Source organism: Oncorhynchus mykiss, chromosome 30 (genome assembly GCF_057628025.1).
Source record: "Oncorhynchus mykiss isolate SJ-2025 chromosome 30, ASM5762802v1, whole genome shotgun sequence".
Taxonomy (NCBI): Eukaryota; Metazoa; Chordata; class Actinopteri; order Salmoniformes; family Salmonidae; genus Oncorhynchus; species Oncorhynchus mykiss.
This window is the reverse complement of record NC_143051.1, coordinates 34,575,120-34,596,523: the sequence shown is the minus strand read 5'-3', so window position 1 is coordinate 34,596,523 and position 21,404 is coordinate 34,575,120. Positions and strand designations below refer to the sequence as shown.

General features: G+C 44.0%; 1 protein-coding gene across 1 annotated transcript in view; it reads left to right on the top strand.

Moving 5' to 3' along the window:
* Window positions 1–3,626: 3,626 nt before the first annotated feature.
* LOC110487602 (uncharacterized) overlaps window positions 3,627–21,404 on the top strand; it is a 53,258-nt gene continuing 35,480 nt past the window's right edge. Inside the window, exons 1-2 of the mRNA XM_036971228.2 lie at window positions 3,627–3,822; window positions 16,292–16,908. Of these exons, the coding sequence (XP_036827123.1) occupies window positions 16,363–16,908 (546 nt within the window). The 5' untranslated portion in view covers window positions 3,627–3,822; window positions 16,292–16,362. The remainder of the gene's footprint in view (window positions 3,823–16,291; window positions 16,909–21,404) is intronic.

Below are 21,404 nucleotides of genomic sequence, written 5' to 3'. Positions count from 1 at the left end.
TTTCCACAGATTCTCGATTGGATTCAGGTCTGGACTTTGACTTGGCCACTCTAACACCTGGATATGTTTATTTTTGAACCATTCCATTGTAGATTTTGCTTTATGTTTTGGATCATTGTCTTGTTGGAAGACAAATCTCCGTCCCAGTCTCAGGTCTTTTGCAGACTCCATCAGGTTTTCTTCCAGAATGGTCCTGTATTTGGCTCCATCCATCTTCCCATCAATTTTAACCATCTTCCCTGTCCCTGCTGAAGAAAAGGAGGCCCAAACCATGATGCTGCCACCACCATGTTTGACAGTGGGGATGGTGTGTTCAGCTGTGTTGCTTTTACTCCAAACATAACGTTTTGCATGGTTGCCAAAAAGTTCAATTTTGGTTTCATCTGACCAGAGCACCTTCTTCCACATGTTTGGTGTGTCTCCCAGGTGGCTTGTGGCGAACTTTAACTGACACTTTTTATGGATATCTTTAAGAAATGGCTTTCTTCTTGCCACTCTTCCATAAAGGCCAGATTTGTGCAATATACAACTGATTGTTGTCCTATGGACAGAGTCTCCCACCTCAGCTGTAGATCTCTGCAGTTCATCCAGAGTGATCATGGGCCTCTTGGCTGCATCTCTGATCAGTCTTCTCCTTGTATGAGCTGAAAATTTAGAGGGACGGCCAGGTCTTGGTAAATTTGCAGTGGTCTGATACTCCTTCCATTTCAATATTATCGCTTGCACAGTGCTCCTTGGGATGTTTAAAGCTTGGGAAATCTTTTTGTATCCAAATCCGGCTTTAAACTTCTTCACAACAGTATCTCGGACCTGCCTGGTGTGTTCCTTGTTCTTCATGATGCTCTCTGCGCTTTTAACGGACCTCTGAGACTATCACAGTGCAGGTGCATTTATACGGAGACTTGATTACACACAGGTGGATTGTATTTATCATCATTAGTCATTTAGGTCAACATTGGATCATTCAGAGATCCTCACTGAACTTCTGGAGAGAGTTTGCTGCACTAAAAGTAAAGGGGCTGAATAATTTTGCACGCCCAATTTTTCAGTTTTTGATTTGTTAAAAAAGTTTGAAATATCCAATAAATGTCATTCCACTTCATGATTGTGTCCCACTTGTTGTTGATTCTTCACAAAAAAATACAGTTTTATATCTTTATGTTTGAAGCCTGAAATGTGGCAAAAGGTCGCAAAGTTCAAGGGGTCCGAATACTTTCGCAAGGCACTGTATATATCCATATTCAGGTGTATGGGCCTCAATCTCTATTTTCATCATCTCTATTTACCTGGGATTGACGAATCATCTTGACATCAAACCACTTTTGAGATCTGAAAGCATCTGACAAACTTTGATTTTGAACCTTGTTAAATAGCTAATAGTATTGCCACTTCACTTTTCAGTCAAGCTACCATTTTATTTAATCATTTTGCCTCACCTTTCTTTTTCTACGGTGAGAAAAAAAGAAATGTGTCAATTGCGTGTATTTTTTTATTGAAAAACGAAAGGCAATTAACTACATTGTATTCCCAGTCAGAACAGAGAAAGGGAGAATTCAGATGTTAAATTCCACCATAGACTAAATTAAAAGTGTGCTGTCATATTTCTTTGAGAATATTGGTTGCTGTAACTCAATTATTAACAAAGAACTAATATGCTGCTTTAATTGTATAATCCCAATAGCGAGGCACAGCCTTCAGAAGTGTGCAGAAATACAGTTATTTCTTCATGGCGGCATTCCAATAGAATTTGTCTGTAATTATTCTCTAAAATGAATAGATTGGTTAGCTAAAGAGGATTTGGTTAGCTTTTATCTCCTTTAGGTATTCGTAACACACTCAGAAGCAATGACTGTACAGACATGATAGTGTTTGTAGGGTATAAAAGCCATATTGGTTTTATATCCACTTGGTGTTGTTCCACCTGTGGCAGCTTGTTTCAGATTTTCCTGGATTTGTGTTCCAGTCATGAAAGACTTGCTCCAGCCTCCCATCTCTCTACCTCATCACAATATTCCTCCTGTTATCATCTCTGTCTTCTTCAACTTCCTGATGAGAGAGGCCAATGCCCTGTCTTCCTATCACAAAACAACAGGGTAAACAACCACGATGGGTTTCTATTGTTTTCTGTTAATTAGGGCCTATTTTTAATATTTCACAGAACTGGTCGGCAGCGTGGCAGCTCTGTGTTTACGAATGAAAACAAGAGGTTTCACCGTGAATGTGGATTCACTTCAAACAAAACAGAGACATAGACACAGAGGCTCTCACACACACACACACACACACACACACACACACACGCACACACACACATACACTCACTCAAGTGCACATGTCGTACGTCACACACACACACACACACACACACACACACACACACACACACACACACATACACTCACTCAAGTGCACATGTCGTACGTCACACACACACACACACACACACACACACACACACACACACACACACACACACACACACACACACATATACACTCACTCAAGTGCACATGTCGTACGTCACACACACACACACACACACACACACACACACACACACACACACACACATACACTCACTCAAGTGCACATGTCGTACGTCACACACACACACACACACACACACACACACACACACACACACACACACACACACACACACACACACACATATACACTCACTCAAGTGCACATGTCGTACGTCACACACACACACACACACACACACACACACACACACACACACACACACACACACACACACACACACACACACACACACACACACACACACACACACACACACACACACAATGCTTACATCAATATATAAAAGGTGTGTGTATGCATGGTACATAGGCACATCCTCTCTTCTTCTCTGCTACAGTCAAAAATGTGATGTCCAGCATAGAGGACAAAATGGCTGGTGCTGAGCAGAAAAGATGAAAAGGGGTGAATAAGATTTTTTTCTCTGTTATTTCCTATAAGGGCTAATTATAGTACTTACTTTCAGAAGTAGAACAATTGCAAAAGCCTAATATTGTGATATCAAATCATTACCAGATAAATGCAGACAGGATTACAGTAATTAAGCACGATTATTTATATGTGTATCTCTAACATATGCATTGTTAAGTTCTTTATCTGTGTGTAATAATTTCAAGTGGCAAAATCGCCTTGCAGTGAAAAAGTTCAGCCCAGAGTTGAATATTATAAACTCACAATAGCAATTATCATGTATTCCCTTAGGACAAACATAACCGCAAAGCGCGAGGCTTGAATTATCTTTAGTGTTTTTTTTTAAGGTAGGCTATACACTGGCTTCTCTTTTGCTTGGAGAGAGAGAGGAGATGAGGGAGCAGGGAGGAGGGATAGAGGTTTACATATGGGTTTAAGGGGAGGGGGAAAAAGAGAGGGGAGGGAGGGAGACAGGCAGAGAGAGTTTTAATAAATATCTTGATTGCATACTGATACACCACTGAGTGTGTATCTACTCCTTCGTAAAAAAAAATTCCACAACGACAAGTTTAGCATTCAACACGTGTCGCGGGAGTGATGAAGAGAGAGGTTGCTAGGTGACGAGGCGTATATACGGAATTTTAACCAAATAACTGGTGAGAGGGGAAAGAGGGAGGAAGAGAGGTAGTCAGCAACATGTAGGTTCACTGAGTACAGAAAAGCTCGACACTGTGTATCGGTGCAACATTTCAATATATAGGCTACACATCGGGAGATCACCCGCAGGATATGGTCAGAAGAGGAATGGATGTATTGTGGATGGAGAGACGAGGGGAGAAGAGAGTGTCGGGCTCCTGAAAAACAGTGAGTATTTTACTCCTTGCTGTGAGGCTGATATGTTTAGGTTTTCTTTAAGAAGTGTTCCAAGATTTGCCCTTCAAATTCGGCTGAATGTTTTACACGGGGACCGGAATAGTGGCGTAGCGTTTCCCGAGGCTATATATGTGTCGACTCGTATGGGTAGCTAGCTTGATGGATAGGCGACAACCGGCCGGTGCGCGAGACTTTGACCCCTCTGTCATTGATGCGCGTGCACACTCTAAGAGCTCTGACTATTTCCAGACTCACATTGCACATGCATAGCCTACTGTACATACACACACCAGCACGGGATTTTATTCACACACACACACACACACACACACACACACACACACACACACACACACACACACACACACACACACACACGTTCTGAGTCACCACACATAACTTACATTAGTGATGAAAGAAATGTGGACCTTTCTTACCTCACCAAAATCCGCATGTGCATCTGGGTACATAACCATTCCTCATTAATATGCCATGTCGACCACATTGCCTTCATTTGAAGTCGGTTTATGCGCATGTGTGCCTTTGTCCTTTCTATTGTTTTCTTGTCCAGGGAGAACACTTTGTAGCCTTTTCCCTGCCACATCTCCTGCTATTTGCCCAAGACAGCTTTCAGGTGTTGAATCAATCCTAGAGCTTTCTGTATGTACCCAATACCCATCTGTCAGCTGTTCTCCCCACTATATTCATTGGGAGACAGCTCTTTGAATTGCAATTCTGAGCTGTGCACAAGGTAATTTGCTCTGATCTTGTCAGAATTCTTTAGGCGAACTATCCTACTTGCACTGATGTGTGTATTTCAGTGGAGGCTCCTCAGATGAGGATGGGGAGGACCATTCTCCTCAATGAATTTCATAAAAATAAAAACAGTGAAACATTAAAAAGTTATCCTTTTTAGATAAAACTATACAAAATATATTCACATCACCAAATAATTTATTAAAATGCACAGTTTTGCAATGAAGGTCTACAGTAGCCTCAGCAGCACTCTGTAGGGTACCACCATGGTATAGCCGAAGGACAGCTAGCTTCTGTCCTCCTCTGGGTACATTGACCTCAATACAAAACCTAGGAGGCTCATGGGTCTCACCCCCTTACATAGACTTACACAGTAATTATGGCAGCTTCTGGAGGACGTCCTCCAGCCTATCAGAGCTCTTGTAGCATAAACTGACATGTTGTCCACCCAATCAAAGGGTTAGAGAATGAATCTAGTACTGAAAGCATAAGCTACAGCTAGTTAGCACTGCAGTGCATAACATGTGGTGAGTAGTTGACTCAAAGAGAGAGAAAGACAATAGTTCATTTCAAAATGAAGGAGAAGCAAGAGAGAGCGTGAGCTAGCTAGCTATATTTCGCATTACAGTGCATTTGGAAAGTGTTCAGACCCCTTCACCTTTTACACATTTTATTATGTTACAGCCTTGTTCTAACATTGATTCATTTGTTCCCCCCCCCCCTCATTAATGTTCAAAACTGAAATACCACATTTACATAAGTATTCAGACACTTTACTCAGTACTTTTTTGAAGTACCTTTGGAAGCGATTACAGCCTTGAGTCTTCTTGGGTATGACGCTACAAGCTTGGCACACCTGTATTTGGGGAGTTTCTAACAAGCATGGCACACCTGTATTTGGGGAGTTTCTTCCATTCATCTCTGCAGATCCTCTCAAGCTCTGTCAGGTTGGATGGGGAGCGTCGCTGCACAGCTATTTTCAAGTCTCTCCAGAGGTGTTAGATCGGGTTCAAGTACAGGCTCTGGCTGGGCCACTAAAGGACATACAGAGACTTGACTGTGTGCTCAGGGTTGTTGTCCTGTTGGAAGGTGAACCTTCACCCAAGTCTGAGGTCCTGAGCGCTCTGGTGCAGGTTTTCATCAAGGATCACTCAGTACTTTGCTCCGTTCATCAGTCGCTCGATCCTGACTAGTCTCCCAGTCCCTGCCGCTGAAAAACATTCTCACAGCATGATGCTGCCACCACCATGCTTCACCGTAGGGATGGTGCCAGATTTCCTCCAGATGTGACACTTGGCATTCAGGCCAAAGAGATCAATCTTGGTTTCATCAGACCAGAGAATCTTGTTTCTCATGGTCTGAGAGTCCTTTAGGTGCCTTTTGGCAAACTCCACGCGGGCTGTCATGTGCCTTTTACTGAGGAGTGGCTTTTGTCTGGCCACTCTACCATAAAGGCCTGATTGGTGGAGTGCTGCAGAGATGGTTGTCCTTCTGGAAGGTTCTCCCATCTCCACAGAGGAACTCTGGAGCTCTGTCAGAGTGACCATCATGTTCTTGGTCACCTCCCAGACCAAGGCTCTTCTCCCCCGATTGCTCAGTTTGGGATGGCCGGCCAGCTCTAGGTCCATGCTTCTTCATTTTAATATTGATGGAGGCCACTGTGTTCTTGGGGACCTGTAGCAATTTTTTTTTTCTTCCCCAGATCTGTGCCTCGACACAATCCTGTCTCGGAGCTCTATGGACAATTCCTTCGACCTCATGGCTTGTTTTTTGCTCAGACATGCACTGTCAACTGTGGGACCTTATATAGACAGGTGTGTGCCTTTCCAAATCATGTCCAATCAATTGAATTTACCACATCTCAAGGATGATCAATGGAAACAGGATGCACCTGAGCTCAATATCGAGTCTCATTGCAAAGGGTTTGAAAGCGTATGTAAATAAGGTATTTCTGTTATGTATTTTAATACATTTGCAAAAATGTCTAAACACCTGTTTTTGCTTTGTCATTATGGGGTATTGTGTGTAGATTGATGAGTAAAAAATGTATTTAATACATTTTAGAATAAGGCTGTGACGTAACAAAATGTGGTAAAAGTCAATGGGTCTGAATACTTTCCGAATGCACTGTATATATATATATATATTTTTTTTTTACTTTCACTTACTTAGCTAGCAAATGTAGCTAGCTAGTTTAGCCTACTCAAACACCCGGTTCAGAGAGGGATACTATGTTAGCTAGCTGGCTATCCCGAGTGCAGAATAACTGATGAATTTACGAACGCGCAATACCCGTTGAATATGACCGGTGCCAGTAAATTTCGGCAAAATAACGTAATTACATTTTTGCCTGCAGTTCAGTTACAGTCACCAACACTCTAGATAACATGAAAATTGCCTAACCAGCTCTGCTAGGGCGAGTAAAATGGTGTTCAGGTGTTCTCTAATTTGTGTCTGGAAGTAGCTAGCAAGCTAGCAAACTTTAGCCATTTAACTTAAGTTCTTCACTGACTTTTTGAGGTCAGTATGCTCGGATCAACCCTACTCGTCGGTCAGAGAGTCCAGTGTGTGCTCTGAACGCTCCGAAAGCTAAACACTCTGAATTTACAAACGTACAATCTGACAGCTCTCTGAATTTACAAACGCCCACAGCTTTGCACTCTGGCACTCCAGAGTGAATTTATGAACACACTCTATAGGCTATGTGGCTATTAATTCCGCCAATTCTGTTGGAAAAAAAAAAGTTTCTTAAACGGAAGCAAACAAAATGAAACGGGGATAAACACACCTGAATTTGTCCAATAGAAACTCTTGTTTGCAACTGTTGGAGTAATGATTATAACCTAGATGAACTAGATGCAGGCAAGAGTGTGCAAGGTGGTGTTGAATGTGTGTCACCGTCGGTCACCTTGATGACTCTAATGTCTCTCGACCTGTGCCACGCTGTAAAACGTTCATTCGTAGGCTAGGTTGTAGCAACCTCATGATGGGTAAAGGGCCAATTTCGAGTATCATGTACAGGAGTAGCCTAAACCTCTCGATGTTACATTGAGCTGGGTGAATGGAATATATATGACAGTCATCCAATATGCTGGAATAGAAACAAGGCCGTGCTCATGAAAATTAAAATGGTCCTCCCTCATCATAAACGGCACCGACCCCCACTGGTGTATATTGAGTAAATGCTTGCTCTGTAGGCTAGTGGCATGTTTCAATAACATTTGCATCCTTAAACGGTCCGTGGGCACACTGATTCTTGTGACAACTCATATTGTAGGCCTTTTATTTCTATCCTAGAGCAAGTTGAAACAGGGTTTTTCATTGATCATTATGCGGTAGATAGCCTTGAAGGGACACTTTCCATGTTCGGGGTTCTCAAGTGCTTGACAGCATGGAATCTTGACTGTAGCTTGAAAACTCCTTGTTCAGTTGATGACATTGTACCCGACATGTTTTCTTTTGTTAGACATTCTGGACTGGACATGTGTGCATGAAAGCGGGTGGGATTTGCTATTGGACTATAATGAACCTAGTTTCACGTGTCATCAATTTTCGCACACATACAATAATGCAACAGTCCACACATTCTAATTGAGTTTTTTTTCTCCAGTGAAACCGATTGTGGAGCTAGGGCTAATCCAAAATGCTCCATTTCATCCGGGAAGGCTGTTGAAACACATCTTACCGTTTGTCATCAGCTGATATCATGGCCTCTGAATGACTGTTATCCCAGAGGAACCCTTTTATGTAGAGAACCAAATCTGACAATGGCAGACCCAAGTCACTCAGGGGAGGCTTCTTTCAGACAGTTGTTTCAGCTCTGCGTAACTCTCGACTTGTGGGGACTTGTCACAGTAAATCACCAGAGTAATGTGACACTCAGAAGTTCAGGTCCACTGAGTAGGAGACAGAGGAGGAAGAGAAGGAGGGCTGCACCTGTAGTGTCACCTGAGGATTCAGCTCTGTGCTTCCAAATTCCAGGCAGGGGTGGGTTGTGTTCATTAGGGCACACGATGGAAAATGTTTCAAGCAACAGAAAACGAGTCCAGGTAGTTCCTTCCTGTTTCAGCCTGTTTTCTACTATTTGGTGCCTAATGAACACAAACCCTACCACAGACAAGGAACAGAAAGCAGGATGTCCTTTCATATCGAGTACACCTTTACAAAAGTGATTCTTCATCCCTGAGAATTGCACTCAGTCTGAGGTGTTTCATTGAGTCACTTGTGTATGAATAAATGGTTGTTGTTGGCTGCATGACATTGTTAGCTATGTTAGTGGGGTCCTTGGACTGAAATCACCTGTTCTGCTTAGCGGAGGAAAGGAGGCCATTTTAGCGTCACCTTCTTTAGCGACAAGCCAAGTGGCCCTGGCTTTCCTCCATGGTGATGGTGGTCAAGGTGATGGTGGTGAAATTGTTGGTTGGCTTGGCTACACCCAGGGGATCCACCATGAGACTTTCTCAGCTTTCCTGACTGAATTTTTTTGGGGGATTATAAGCCTTCGATCCGACTTAACGTCAAAGTAGTGAGCTGGAGGTGGGGGTCTGCCTTAAGGTCGCATCCAAAGACGACCGCCTGAACGTACGTGACAGAACAATGTGATCGGGAACCTCACCTTCGACTCACCCAGACCCTGTTTGAAGGCCACTCCGAAACTTCGGAGCCACATCTTCATTCCAAATGCTCTATTGTCGCTGTTTGGCTACGTAGCCTAGTCAGTTAGCCTACAGTAGGCTAGGCTAAATGTAGGCCTAAAGGCTGTCCTTCTCAGATCCCATTGACCAAAGAAGGCGCCGTCTCATTTAACACAAGCCTATCTGGGAGCCGATATGTCTAATGTTCAAATGAACTTTCAACATTCATTAATGCTCCTTTTCTGTTTTTATCGGCTGTGTGTAGCTAGTAAGACTTTTCAATGACAACCAACTCAAGCTTCTTGCCTCGGTGACTCCCAGAACGGGTGTTTAATGGTGCCTCTTGTATCACTGTTTGCATATTTACAGTGTGACAAGCCAGTATCTATCCATTGCAAATAGGCCTGTGTATCATGGCTATAGTGTAGGTGTTGCAATCTCTACTCAACTTCTAAAGCACAAAATCTGATATTGTCCCACGATAATGAACAACAAAAATGCCCGTGAATTAATACTTGTTCTTTACTGTGAGCTGGGCACTCTTTCCAAAATCTTCAGGTTACATGTTTTTTTTTTGGGGGGGGGGGGGGGGGGGTGTCGTCTTGATCAAATGCATTCAGGAGACCCCAACCTTAAAAGCTTGGGCAAACAGTTTGGTATGGAGAGTCTCTATTCTTGACGATGGTGGGGCTGATACTGTCTAAATAGTTGTTGAGAACACTGTGGAACAGATTGGTTTGCTTTCTGTTAACATTGCGTTTTAATCGGGTCGTAAATTCCGTCTCCTTTATCGTAGAGAGCTAACATTTGGCTAACGGCATTGATCGTAAATCCCCTTCGTCCAAATGTAAATTGACATTTCATTTGCACACTTTGGCTTGATGAAGTCACTGCTTCGACCTGCTAGGCCACACACAGCCTCTTGTACCAGTACAACTGGAAACGTCTGTCTTCATTTCGCTTCCTCTAAGGAGAGCAATTGAGCTTCAGTCAGCTACTCTACGACACCGACCAACACAAATGATTACACATCTCGGGTTCAGCTGTGTTTTTTCTTTTTCTTAGTCAGTTCTACTGACAGGCAGGTTTATTGGTTGGTTGCTTGATTGGCAGCTGGTTGGGCGAGTCTGACAGAGCCGATGAATACGTCTGTGGACCTTTTTCACAGAGGCAGGTTTTTGGCTCAAAACCCAGTACAGTATGTTCAGAACATGTCTAGGAATAGAGAAAGAGAGAGAGAGAGAGAGAAACCGAGAGAGCGAGGGAGCTGAATGAGGCATAAGAGGAAGACAATTTATAGAGACTGAAATAAAGAGTTGTGTGTGTGTGTGTGTGTGTTGTCTCTGGTATAGATTCGTTTTTTTCTTCTCTATTGTCTTTCGTTCTTCCCAGGTGTACTTTCCCTGCGATAGGTGTGTTTGTGTACAGACCCTGCCAATTTCTTTGTCTCTCTTTACCTTCCAACAACTTTAATTCCACCTTAGCACCAAACCACAAAACCACAGCCATGGCATTTTACATAAATATACCTCAAATTGATGGCTCTACTGTCAGACACATGGATTTAATAAAGCTGGTCATAAAGCTCTGTGTAACAATAAGGTCAGTCTTTGGGGGGGGGGTTTACGTTGTGCCCGGGAATGCAACAGGTCGTTCTTCTTAGGTGGCACTGCATGGGGCGTGTAGATAGGCACCTTTGCTGATTCTTTATTGTGGCGTGTCAACCGAGACACCCACCGGCGGAGACCTGTAATCCGCCAGCTCCCTTGGGGTCAAAGTTGAGGATCGTGAGCCAGCTAAATACCAACTCATTAGGCCTGGCCAAATGGGACTCTGGAGACATGAAACCCTTTAGAAGCGTGTGACAGACTGAGGGAGCCACAAGGGAAGGGGAGGGAGTAGGATAGAGGGAAGAGAGGCAGGAGAGGAGAGAAGGAGAAACAAACGAGGGGAGTGTGATAGATAGGAGAGGGAGAGAGGGACAGGCCAGGGATAGATAGAGAGGGAGTGGGAGATAGATGGAATGGTAGAGGGAAGAGAGAGAGAAAGAGAGAGGCAGAAGGAACATACCAGGGGGGGGGGGGGGGGTCGAGGGAGCAAGAGACACCCTCAGCATCTTATAACCCACTGGGCACACCCCCCCCCCCCACCCACCGTCCTTGGTCTGTCCTCATGTCTCTCCTCCGTCTTATCCACCTCCCCTCCCACCCTCTCTCGCTCTTCCACTTGCCTGATTTTACCTTTCCTTCTTCCCCTGTCATTTCCTGGAAGAATATATCTTATCATCCTCTGCCCCTTCACTCATAACTCCCTTCACCAGCTTCTCTTTAAATCTAATGAAGGTCATGTTTATTAAAAACATTCTTAGCAAGGTCACCGGTTAGCCTGTTGATTACTTCTTTGCAGAGAGAGCAGACGCTGTTAAATACCTCAGTGCTTCCTCCGAGCAGGCCAGCATTCATTGATTCCTTCCCCTCCCACCATCCATAGCCGCAGCATATGGGGAATGAAGAATGTCACCAATGACCCTCAGCAAATGTAATGTGATATGTATTTTAGAGTAGCAATTATTGATAGAAATAATATTGCTCCTTTGTATGCAGAGTGCTATGGGGCAAGGTTTGTTCCCAGTACAATTTCCACCACCAAATTACTTTCATGCAAAGACGATGCTGAGGTAATGCATCACATCCCCAATAAATTGGAATGCGATGTTCTTTATTTACAGCCACAAAGATCAGTAGGAAATGATGAATATTGCTTCTTGTGTGTCCTTATTTGGTGCAAAATGTAATGAGAAATACTAGTGCGTAAAGTAATTGTATTTCATCCAGGCAAACCCTTCAGACCATTTGTCTTAACTACTTAAAAGTAGCGTTGCATAACTAACTGCTGTGCTCAGTGTGAGGGAATTGGAGTACATTTTTTGTGTAAAAGAAAAAGAGGTATGTTTACGTGCTTAAAGCTCAGGGAGCCCTGTTTTTGTTCCGTTGTTCTCCTGGGACTTCCTTGGAGACAAGACAGATCACCTCGAGGGAATTTTTTTACAAAAAAAATGGTTGTTATATATATATATATATATATATATATATATATATATATATATATATAGAATAAGATAAATATCGTAACCGCCAGTCTGTCTGACAATGTATATATTACAAGTGCATCGAGCTGTACCTACAGTAGATGCTGTAGCATGAGGAAGACCTCTTTAACTACGTGAAATTCCAATTCTGTCAGACATGGAGTCACGGAGTGCCTTGAAAAGTAGTTTGCTTTGACAAAATTGAATTGAATCTTACTCTGTGTGAGTGTGTATACGATTGTGTGGGTATGAAGAGCGTGTGTGTGTTTGCGTGCGAGAGTGTGTGTGTGTGTGTGTGAATGTCCTTCTGTGTGTCAGGGGGCTAGTCAAGTCACCTTTAAGCTTATTAGGGAGGGTCCTGACTTATGGGTCATGAGATGCTTTGAGCACACCTGACTGTACATCACACTCCTGCTAATGGTGTGCCACAGTGCCGGCGGATGCCGTTTGGAGTAAGACAGGGACAGACAGTTCCTCCTAAGCCTTGTGCTGCTCTGGACAAGAGCAGAGAGTCTGGCAACACTTAGACGGCCAGAAAGAGAGACTGGACACGATCACGCTGTCTGTGGGCCCGTTTCCTTCATGGGCAGTGCAGTTATTAATGGCTACCGGTTATCTTGTTTTCCTCTGAGAGCGTTTTGAGCTGACCATGCTATATGATCATCACAGAAGATTCATGTCGGAGCTGAACGTGCAATACGACCGTCAACACAAGATGCAGGGGTTCTTTGGAGGGGAAATATAAGGACATCCATTCATGTTGTAAAACCCATTAGGACTGTAAGCCGTTGACAACCAAGACAAATAGATATGGGGAGGAGTTCAAGGATGTAAACCCTCTATGCTAATGTCTGGATAGATAACGCGGCTACAGAGTTCCGTCCAGTATTTACAGCTGAAACTGCTCATGCAGGCCAGGATATTCATTATCCATTCATACAGCTGTGTGTTTGACAGTAATCTCTGGGGAGCCACAGCGTACAGCAACTCTGACCTGTATTCTAATCATCTTCTCCCAACGCCATTTCCCTAACCCCTATACCTCTCTACAGCCATGATACCACAGGGCCCATTTAACATAGGCAACAAACAATGCACTCCATGCCAGTGGAAGACCATAAAACTCCTGTATATGAGAGGCCCGGGGAGTGACAACACAAGCTGACTGGTGTTAGGGACAACGGATGGAATGCTAGCCTGGAATGATTGAACCCGTATGTATGGTTTGTCGTGCGGATGACTGGATTTAGCCGTATCCCCTTCGAACTGAGTGGAGAACCTGTGTCTGTACTGGTGTGTGCTGGTTTCATACGGTTTGAACTAGATGAATCCCTATGGCCTGCGGACTGAGTACAGCACCTGTGTGGTTTTTACTGGTTTCATATGGTCTGTACTGGTTTCATATGGGCTGTACTGGTTTCATATGGTCTGTACTGATTTCATATGAGCTGTACTGGTTTCATATGGTCTGTACTGGTTTCATATGGGCTGTACTGGTTTCATATGGTCTGTACTGGTTTGTACTGGTTTCATACGGTCTGTACTGGTTTCATACGGTCTGTACTGGTTTTCATACGGTCTGTACTGGTTTTCATACGGTCTGTACTGTTTTCATACGGTCTGTACTGGTTTCATACGGTCTGTACTGGTTTCATACGGTCTGTACTGGTTTCATATGGTCTGTACTGGTTTCATATGGTCTGTACTGGTTTCATACGGTCTGTACTGTTTTCATACGGTCTGTACTGGTTTCATACGGTCTGTACTGGTTTCATATGGTCTGTACTGGTTTCATACAGTCTGTACTGGTTTCATATGGTCTGTACTGGTTTCATACAGTCTGTACTGGTTTCATATGGTCTGTACTGGTTTCATACAGTCTGTACTGGTTTCATATGGTCTGTACTGGTTTCATACGGTCTGTACTGGTTTCATATGGTCTGTACTGGTTTCATATGGTCTGTACTGGTTTCATATGGTCTGTACTGGTTTCATACAGTCTGTACTGGTTTCATACGGTCTGTACTGGTTTCATATGGTCTGTACTGGTTTCATACGGTCTGTACTGGTTTCATATGGTCTGTACTGGTTTCATACGGTCTGTACTGGTTTCATACGGTCTGTACTGTTTTCATACAGTCTGTACTGGTTTCATATGGTCTGTACTGGTTTCATACAGTCTGTACTGGTTTCATATGGTCTGTACTGGTTTCATACAGTCTGTACTGGTTTCATATGGTCTGTACTGGTTTCATACAGTCTGTACTGGTTTTATATGGTCTGTACTGGTTTCATACAGTCTGTACTGGTTTCATATGGTCTGTACTGGTTTCATACAGTCTGTACTGGACTCAGCCACTTGCCCTTTGTGCTGTATCGGGGAAACATATTCAAGAGTCTTTCTCCCTGTGAAAAAGGGTGAGGCCATTAGGTTTCATGGCAGGTTCTGCCCATAGGCTTAACTGGGGTAGGCAGTAGTAATATCCACCTTAATTATGCAACAGGCCGGGTTCGGGTGAGCCATTTTTCACTCATTCGGGCTGAAGTCTGGCTCTGTCTGAATGGTATATTGAGGATAGTGTTAAATATTTCTCTTTCTACCCTCCCTCTACTACCGTCCCCTAGATACAGTATATCCTCTAGCCCTACTATATTGCCTTCTCTTTCACTTTCCAGCCACTGTGGCTATCTGGCTCACTGGCTCACTCCTATATTTGCTCTCTCTATTCCACGACTGCTACTGTTCATTTTTGTTTGTCCCCCCCCCCCCCCTTTTCCCCCAAACTGATCACTTCATTGTGATCCCCCTTTTTTTGTGCATTTCTTCCTCAGATGATGAGTCGGCATCAAAAGGAGGGTTGCGAAAATGGAATTAGATAGAGAGTGAGAGAACAAGGCAGGAAGAAGCTGTTGGTTTGGGCGGTGTGAGGAGAACATTACGTCAGCAAGCCTTCTGGTTCAAAGCAATGACATTAGCCACGGACGCTAGGAGAAATAACAGGCTCTAGGAGACGGATGGCCAGATGCTGATTGTGTATGCACGTTGCTCTGCGCGTTAGTGATCTGGAGAGAGTGTGTTTTCGACTGTGTGTATTTGTGTGTGCCCCAAGGGAGAGGGAGGGTTAATTAAAGAGAGTGAATGGAAAGGGGGGTTGAGAAGGAAGGGGGATGGGGGGGGGGGGTTGGCACGCTAAGCGACTTCAAAATGATTCATTGCTTTACATCTCCTTACGTTTCGCGTACAGTCCCATAGCCTGATTCTACTGCACGGAGCATTACCCCACCTCAACCACAATTGTTAAATAAAAAATGTGCATACACACACCTACCTCGACTTAACTCTTCCTTCCCCCACATTTTTATTTGTATTGTAATTTAGCCCAGTCCGTTTAGATGTACAGTACCCGTTGGTGGTTTATGGCTGCAAATACCTATAGCTTAGCTTTAAAGCTCTCTAATGGTGTGGGACCGAACCATGAATCAGCTCCTGGGGTAATGAATTCTGATGTCCCGTAGGGGGGAGGGTTGAGTTCAAGGGGTGAGCACTCCTACTCTAGTCCCTAAGCAGTGAGCTTATGTTCCTCTGTAGTTCACTGTACTTGGCTTTACGCTTACACTGACCTTAATTGATGTTGATCGATCGTATGGTAGGTGATGCAGGCCTCCCCTTCACATTTCATTCCCCCCCCCCCCCGCCTAGCGCAATCTCTCTGCCCCACTGCGACTCTCTCTCTCTCTTTCGCTCTCTCTTTCTCTTTCTCTCTCTCTCTCTCTCTCTCCCCCTTCCCTTTTGAAACCTGCTCTTTGTAGATGAGGCACAGTGGAAAGCTCCCCTTTTCCCATTACGCCTAAACTCCCCCCTCTCTTCCTCTTGATAGTTTTTCAATAGTATCCCTCGCCACTGCAGCTCCTACTTACTTCTATGCGTATCATTGCTCCTCTCCTCACTAATTTATCCTTTCTTCTCCCCTCTCCACTTCAGGTCCCTCTTCGCCTGTGAACCGCCGCCACCCCTCCGCCCACCAAACTGCGCCCCCCCCTCCTCCCTCCCCCATGGCGGCCAAGCCTGTCCTCTCCCTCCTGTTGGCCGTGCTGGCCTGCACGGGGCCCGCTCGCTCCTCCCCTCCCCTCCTGCTCCGCCCCCGGGAGAGAGAGAGGGACTTGGGCGTTGTCAACATCGCTGTGGTCCACTCGGGCTCCTCCCTGCTCCCGGAGACGGCCGCTGCTGGGGGAACGGGCGCAGCGGGCGGGCCGGGGGGGCCTCAGGGAAGGGGGGCCTCATCGTCATTGGCCACGGTGTCGGCATCTGCCACGCTGGCGTCTGCATCGGCGGCTCTGGTGGGAGACAGCGTGATGACGCAGTATGGCCCGGCCAACGTGATCTACCTGACGGTGAACGAGAGCAGCCCGGCGAGCCTTCTTCTGCAGCTGTGTGAGCTGCTGGCCACCACGCCGCTCCAGGGCCTGGTGTTCGAGGAGGAGAGGCCCCCGCCACACAACCAGGCTCCCCTGGCCCCCATGATGGAGTTTGTCTCGGCCCAGACCGGAGTGCCCGTTGTGGCCGTGGGAGGAGGGGCCGGCCTGGGCAGGGAGCCACAGGTAACTACCTGGCTGTGACCTTTCCCTTGTTAATGGACTTCAAGTAATCAACCATTCTGTCGTGGCAGAATAATTGAATTTTCCACAATAAGTCCTGAGTTACTGTGTGTTTGAAGCCTTACTAATTTGGCACATGACGTCTTCATTTTCTGCTTGTAAACTGGGTTTCTGGTTGAGAAGACATCATAAAACCAGATTGCAACCATCTGGTCTCTGTTACAACCAGGTAAAGAGGCGTCATGGGGAAAGACGTTGTATTTTGGTTGCTATCTGGTTGCTCAAAAGATGTTCACAAAACGTCCTCCTTATACAACTAGTATTGAACTGCATTGTTGGTTAAGGTTCTTGTAAAGTAAGCATTTCACGGTCTACACCTGTTGTATTCGGCGCATGTAACAAATAGAATTTGATTTGATTTGATCTTTGCAACAATGTTTGCCCGCTGTATACAGTGTGGTCTGATTAGGAGAACACTACTTCACTTCTCGAGGGCCACAGTCCTGCTGCTTTTTGTGTCTGCCTAGTACTTACTATAATTGAACAATTAATGTCACTGATTGCTGGCAAGGTTCAACACTTGGTCTCCAAAGGTCAAACTCAGCCGCTGATGAAACAGACAACAGAGAGAGTGGTTGCACAACCTTTACCTTTAGAGACTCTCTCAATGGCACCTCCTGTCTAAGTGTACTTATGTGCTTATTCGCCACGCAGTCCCATTTAGGATAAGGGCACCCAACCCTTAAAGGCAACCCAGACCTTTTGCCTAGCACCTTTAATCAGTCTTTCTTCTCAAACCCAAATGTATAATTTCATGCTTAACCTATTTTTGTACACATATCCAACTGTGAACCTGTCGACAATTAGAGGCTCCGTTCAAGTCTCACTTGGCTTTGTTAATTGTGCACAGTGCATTCAGGAAGCATTCACACCCCTTGACTTGTTCCACATTTTGTGACGTTACAGCCTTATTTTAAAACAGATTTTAAAAAAGGTTTCTCGTCAATCTATACACAATACCCCATAATTACGAAGCGAAAACAAGTTTTTAGAAATGTTTGCTAATTTATATAAAAAACTAAAACAGAAATAGCTTCTTTAATAGCTTCTTTACGTAAGTATTCAGACCCTTTGCAGACCCTTTGATATGAGACTCGAAATTGAGCTCCGGTGCATCCTGTTTCCATATATCATCCGTAAAACGTTTCTGCAACTTGATTGTCTGTGTAAGGTCCCACAGTTGACAGTGCATGTCAAAAACCAAGCTATAAGGTCGAAGTAATTGTCTGTAGAGGTCAGAGACAGGATTGTGTCGAGGCACAGATCTGGGGAAGGGTACCAAAAAAATGTCTGCAGCATTGAAGGTCCCCAAGAACACAGTGGCTTCCAGCATTCTTAAATGGAAGAAGTGTGGAACCTAAAGGACTCTCAGACCATGAGAAACAAGATTCTCTGGTCTAATGAAACCAAGATTGATCTCTTTGGCCTGAATGCCAAGTGTCACGTCTGGAGGAAACAATGCACCATCCCTACGGTGAAGCATGGTGGTGGCAGCATCATGTTGTGGTTATGTTTTTCAGCAGCAGGGACTGGGAGACTAGTCAGGATGGAGGGAAAGAGGAACGGAACAAAGTACAGAGATCCTTGATGAAAACCTGCTCCAGAGCGCTCAGACTGGGGCGAAGGTTCACCTTCCAACAGGACAACGACCCTAAGCACACAGCCAAGAAAGACAATGCAGGAGTGGCTTCGGGACAAGTCTCTGAATGTCCTTGAGTGGCCCAGTCAGAGCCCGGACTTGAACCTGATCGAACATCTCCGGAAAGACCTGAAAATAGCTGTGCAGAGATGCTCCCCATTCAACCTGATAGAGCTTGCGAGGATCTGCAGAGAAGAATGGGAGAAACTCCCCAAATACAGGGGTGCCAAGGTTGTAGTGTCATACCCAAGAAAACTCGAGGTTGTAATCGCTGCCAAAGGTCCTTCAACAAAGTACTGAATAAAGGGTCTGAATACTTATGTAAATGTGATATTACACTTGATAATTTTAATACATTTGCAAACATTTCTGAGATACAGCTTTTGCTCTGTCATAATGGGGTATTGTGTGTAGATTGATGAGGGGAAAAAGCAATTTAATCAATTTCAGAATAAGGCTGTAATGTAACAAAATGTGGAAAAAGTCAAGGGGTCTGAGTACTTTCCGAATGCACTGTAGCTCTCTGAAAAAATGTATATAGTGAGTGAGTTCAACAGGGGTCATTTACATATGCTTAGTGCATAGTTCCTTCTAAATTGTATCTCCCTGTTCAGAGATGGGCTTCATTTCTGTTACATGTATTTGAAATACATATTTAAATGACTTTTGAGTAACTGTCCTGATGTACAATCCAATGTATTTTGTAACAAGATACTTTAGAGTAGTGCACATATATATATTTTGTTTACCCTAGCACTGCACAGTAATCAACTAACCATCAATATTTGTTTATTTGAATAAACTGTGTCGTGCTAGGGAAAAAAAACTTCATGTGTACTACTTGCGGTCCACGGGATCGAGTTTGGGACAATACCAAAATACTTTTCTGTACCATTTTTTAAAGCGGTACACAATTTTGTCCCGTCCCCCCCATCACCCCAAATTTGCTGCATCGGTATCAGAAGTCTGACGGCACTCGGGTGTGATAAGAGTGTCTGATAAATGACCAAAAATGGAAAGAATGAGCACTCGCATAACACACTGGGTATTATTCTAATGAGCTCTGCCCACAAACAAGGCCATATTTAATTAAAATACTAATTGTTTGGGAGTAGAGCTCATTAGAAAACAATACCCAATGTGCTTTGCAAGTGTTCATTTTTATAAATGCACATTTTGGTCGTTTAGCAGACGCTCTTATCCAGAGCGTCTCACAGCAGTCCGTACATTCAGCTAAGGTAGATAAGCAACCACATCAAAGTCATAGCAAGTAAAACATTTCTGTAATCGTTACTGAGAATGTTGTTGTTGTTAATGGGGCTACTTGCACGTATTTGATTGAAATACATTACTTGGCAAAAGTATTTTGTTTTTGACTTTGATAGGTTGTATTTTCTAACAAGAAACATTTGTAAGTATCTTTGCCCATCTCTGGCTCTGTTATTTTATCTGTCTTATGTACAAGGGTCTAGAAACCTTATCCTCTCCTTAAACCTTTCAGTACACTGTCTTCCCTTCCTCCATCTGTTCTTATCCAAATCTAATCTAAAAGAACTGGACAATTGTAGGTTTTCCTCATGTCACTTTTACCTGTCCAATCTGGTCAGATCAGTGATGATGAAAGAAAGGAGACAAGGAGAGGAAGGCTAGTCTGTTTCATAAACAATCATGGCCTACAGTACAATACAGAATTTCAAATCAAATAAAATAATTTGCTGTTAGATGTAGACTAACAGTGAAATGCTTACTTATGGGGCCGTTTCTAACAATGCAGAGGTAAAGATAAGATTGCCATTTTTATAAAAATGGAAATGGTGGCACGGTGAATAACGAATCATTTAATTTAACCCACATCTGGTTTAAAACCCCCCAAATCAAATCAAAACACAGGGACATACTGGTTGTGTTCCAAATGACACGCTATCCCCTACATAGTGCACTACTTCTAAGCAGGGCTCTGGTCAAAAGTAGTGCACTGTAAAGGGAATAGGTTGCCATTTGGGACATACTGTTGGACTGTACTGGAAAGACTTCACAGAGGACCCTGTCACATGTCTGCACAAGACAGACAAAGAGAAAAGAACAAGAAAGGGAAGAAGGCTATTGAGACTGGAATCCAATTAAAATGGCCATATCGATGTTTGCGTGGTGTCTTTGGGTTAAGACTACTACTACCTTCGCGTGTAGTTGTTACTCTGAAAACAGGAAGCTTTGAAAGGAGTCCACCTGGTGGGTAGCAGCAGTAAGAAGGGTTTTTATACTACCCATAGACATTGGGTAATTCTAGGCCTATTTAACCATGGGTAAAATTGCTATGGCATGAATGTAAGCCACTGAATAGGTAAGAAAGTTGATGCACCACAACTTTAATGGGTCTTTCTAACCAACGTTTAAATAGGCCTCCATCATGACTAAGCCCCTGCAGTGCGTGTAGGATTGAATTAAGCTCACATTGTCATTCCTATTTTACATTACTCTTAACATGGACTATGTTCAGAAGGAAGAATCTGTGTTCTTGTATGACGCGTTGAGATACTACTTCCTCGTTTCAGAATGTTTTCTCCCTATTGAACACAACACTGGACTCCACTGTATTCATAAAGCGTCTCAGCGTAGGAGTGCTGATCTAGGATCATGTCTCTCCTGTCCATGTATCGTACTCGTTATGATCTAAAAGGCTGAACTGATTGTATATCAGCACTCCTACTCTGAGACTCATTGTGAATGCGAGGCCTTGATTCCTCCTCTATCCTCCTGACACACAGCAATTCATTTGTGTCCTCTCTAGTGGACATCCGTT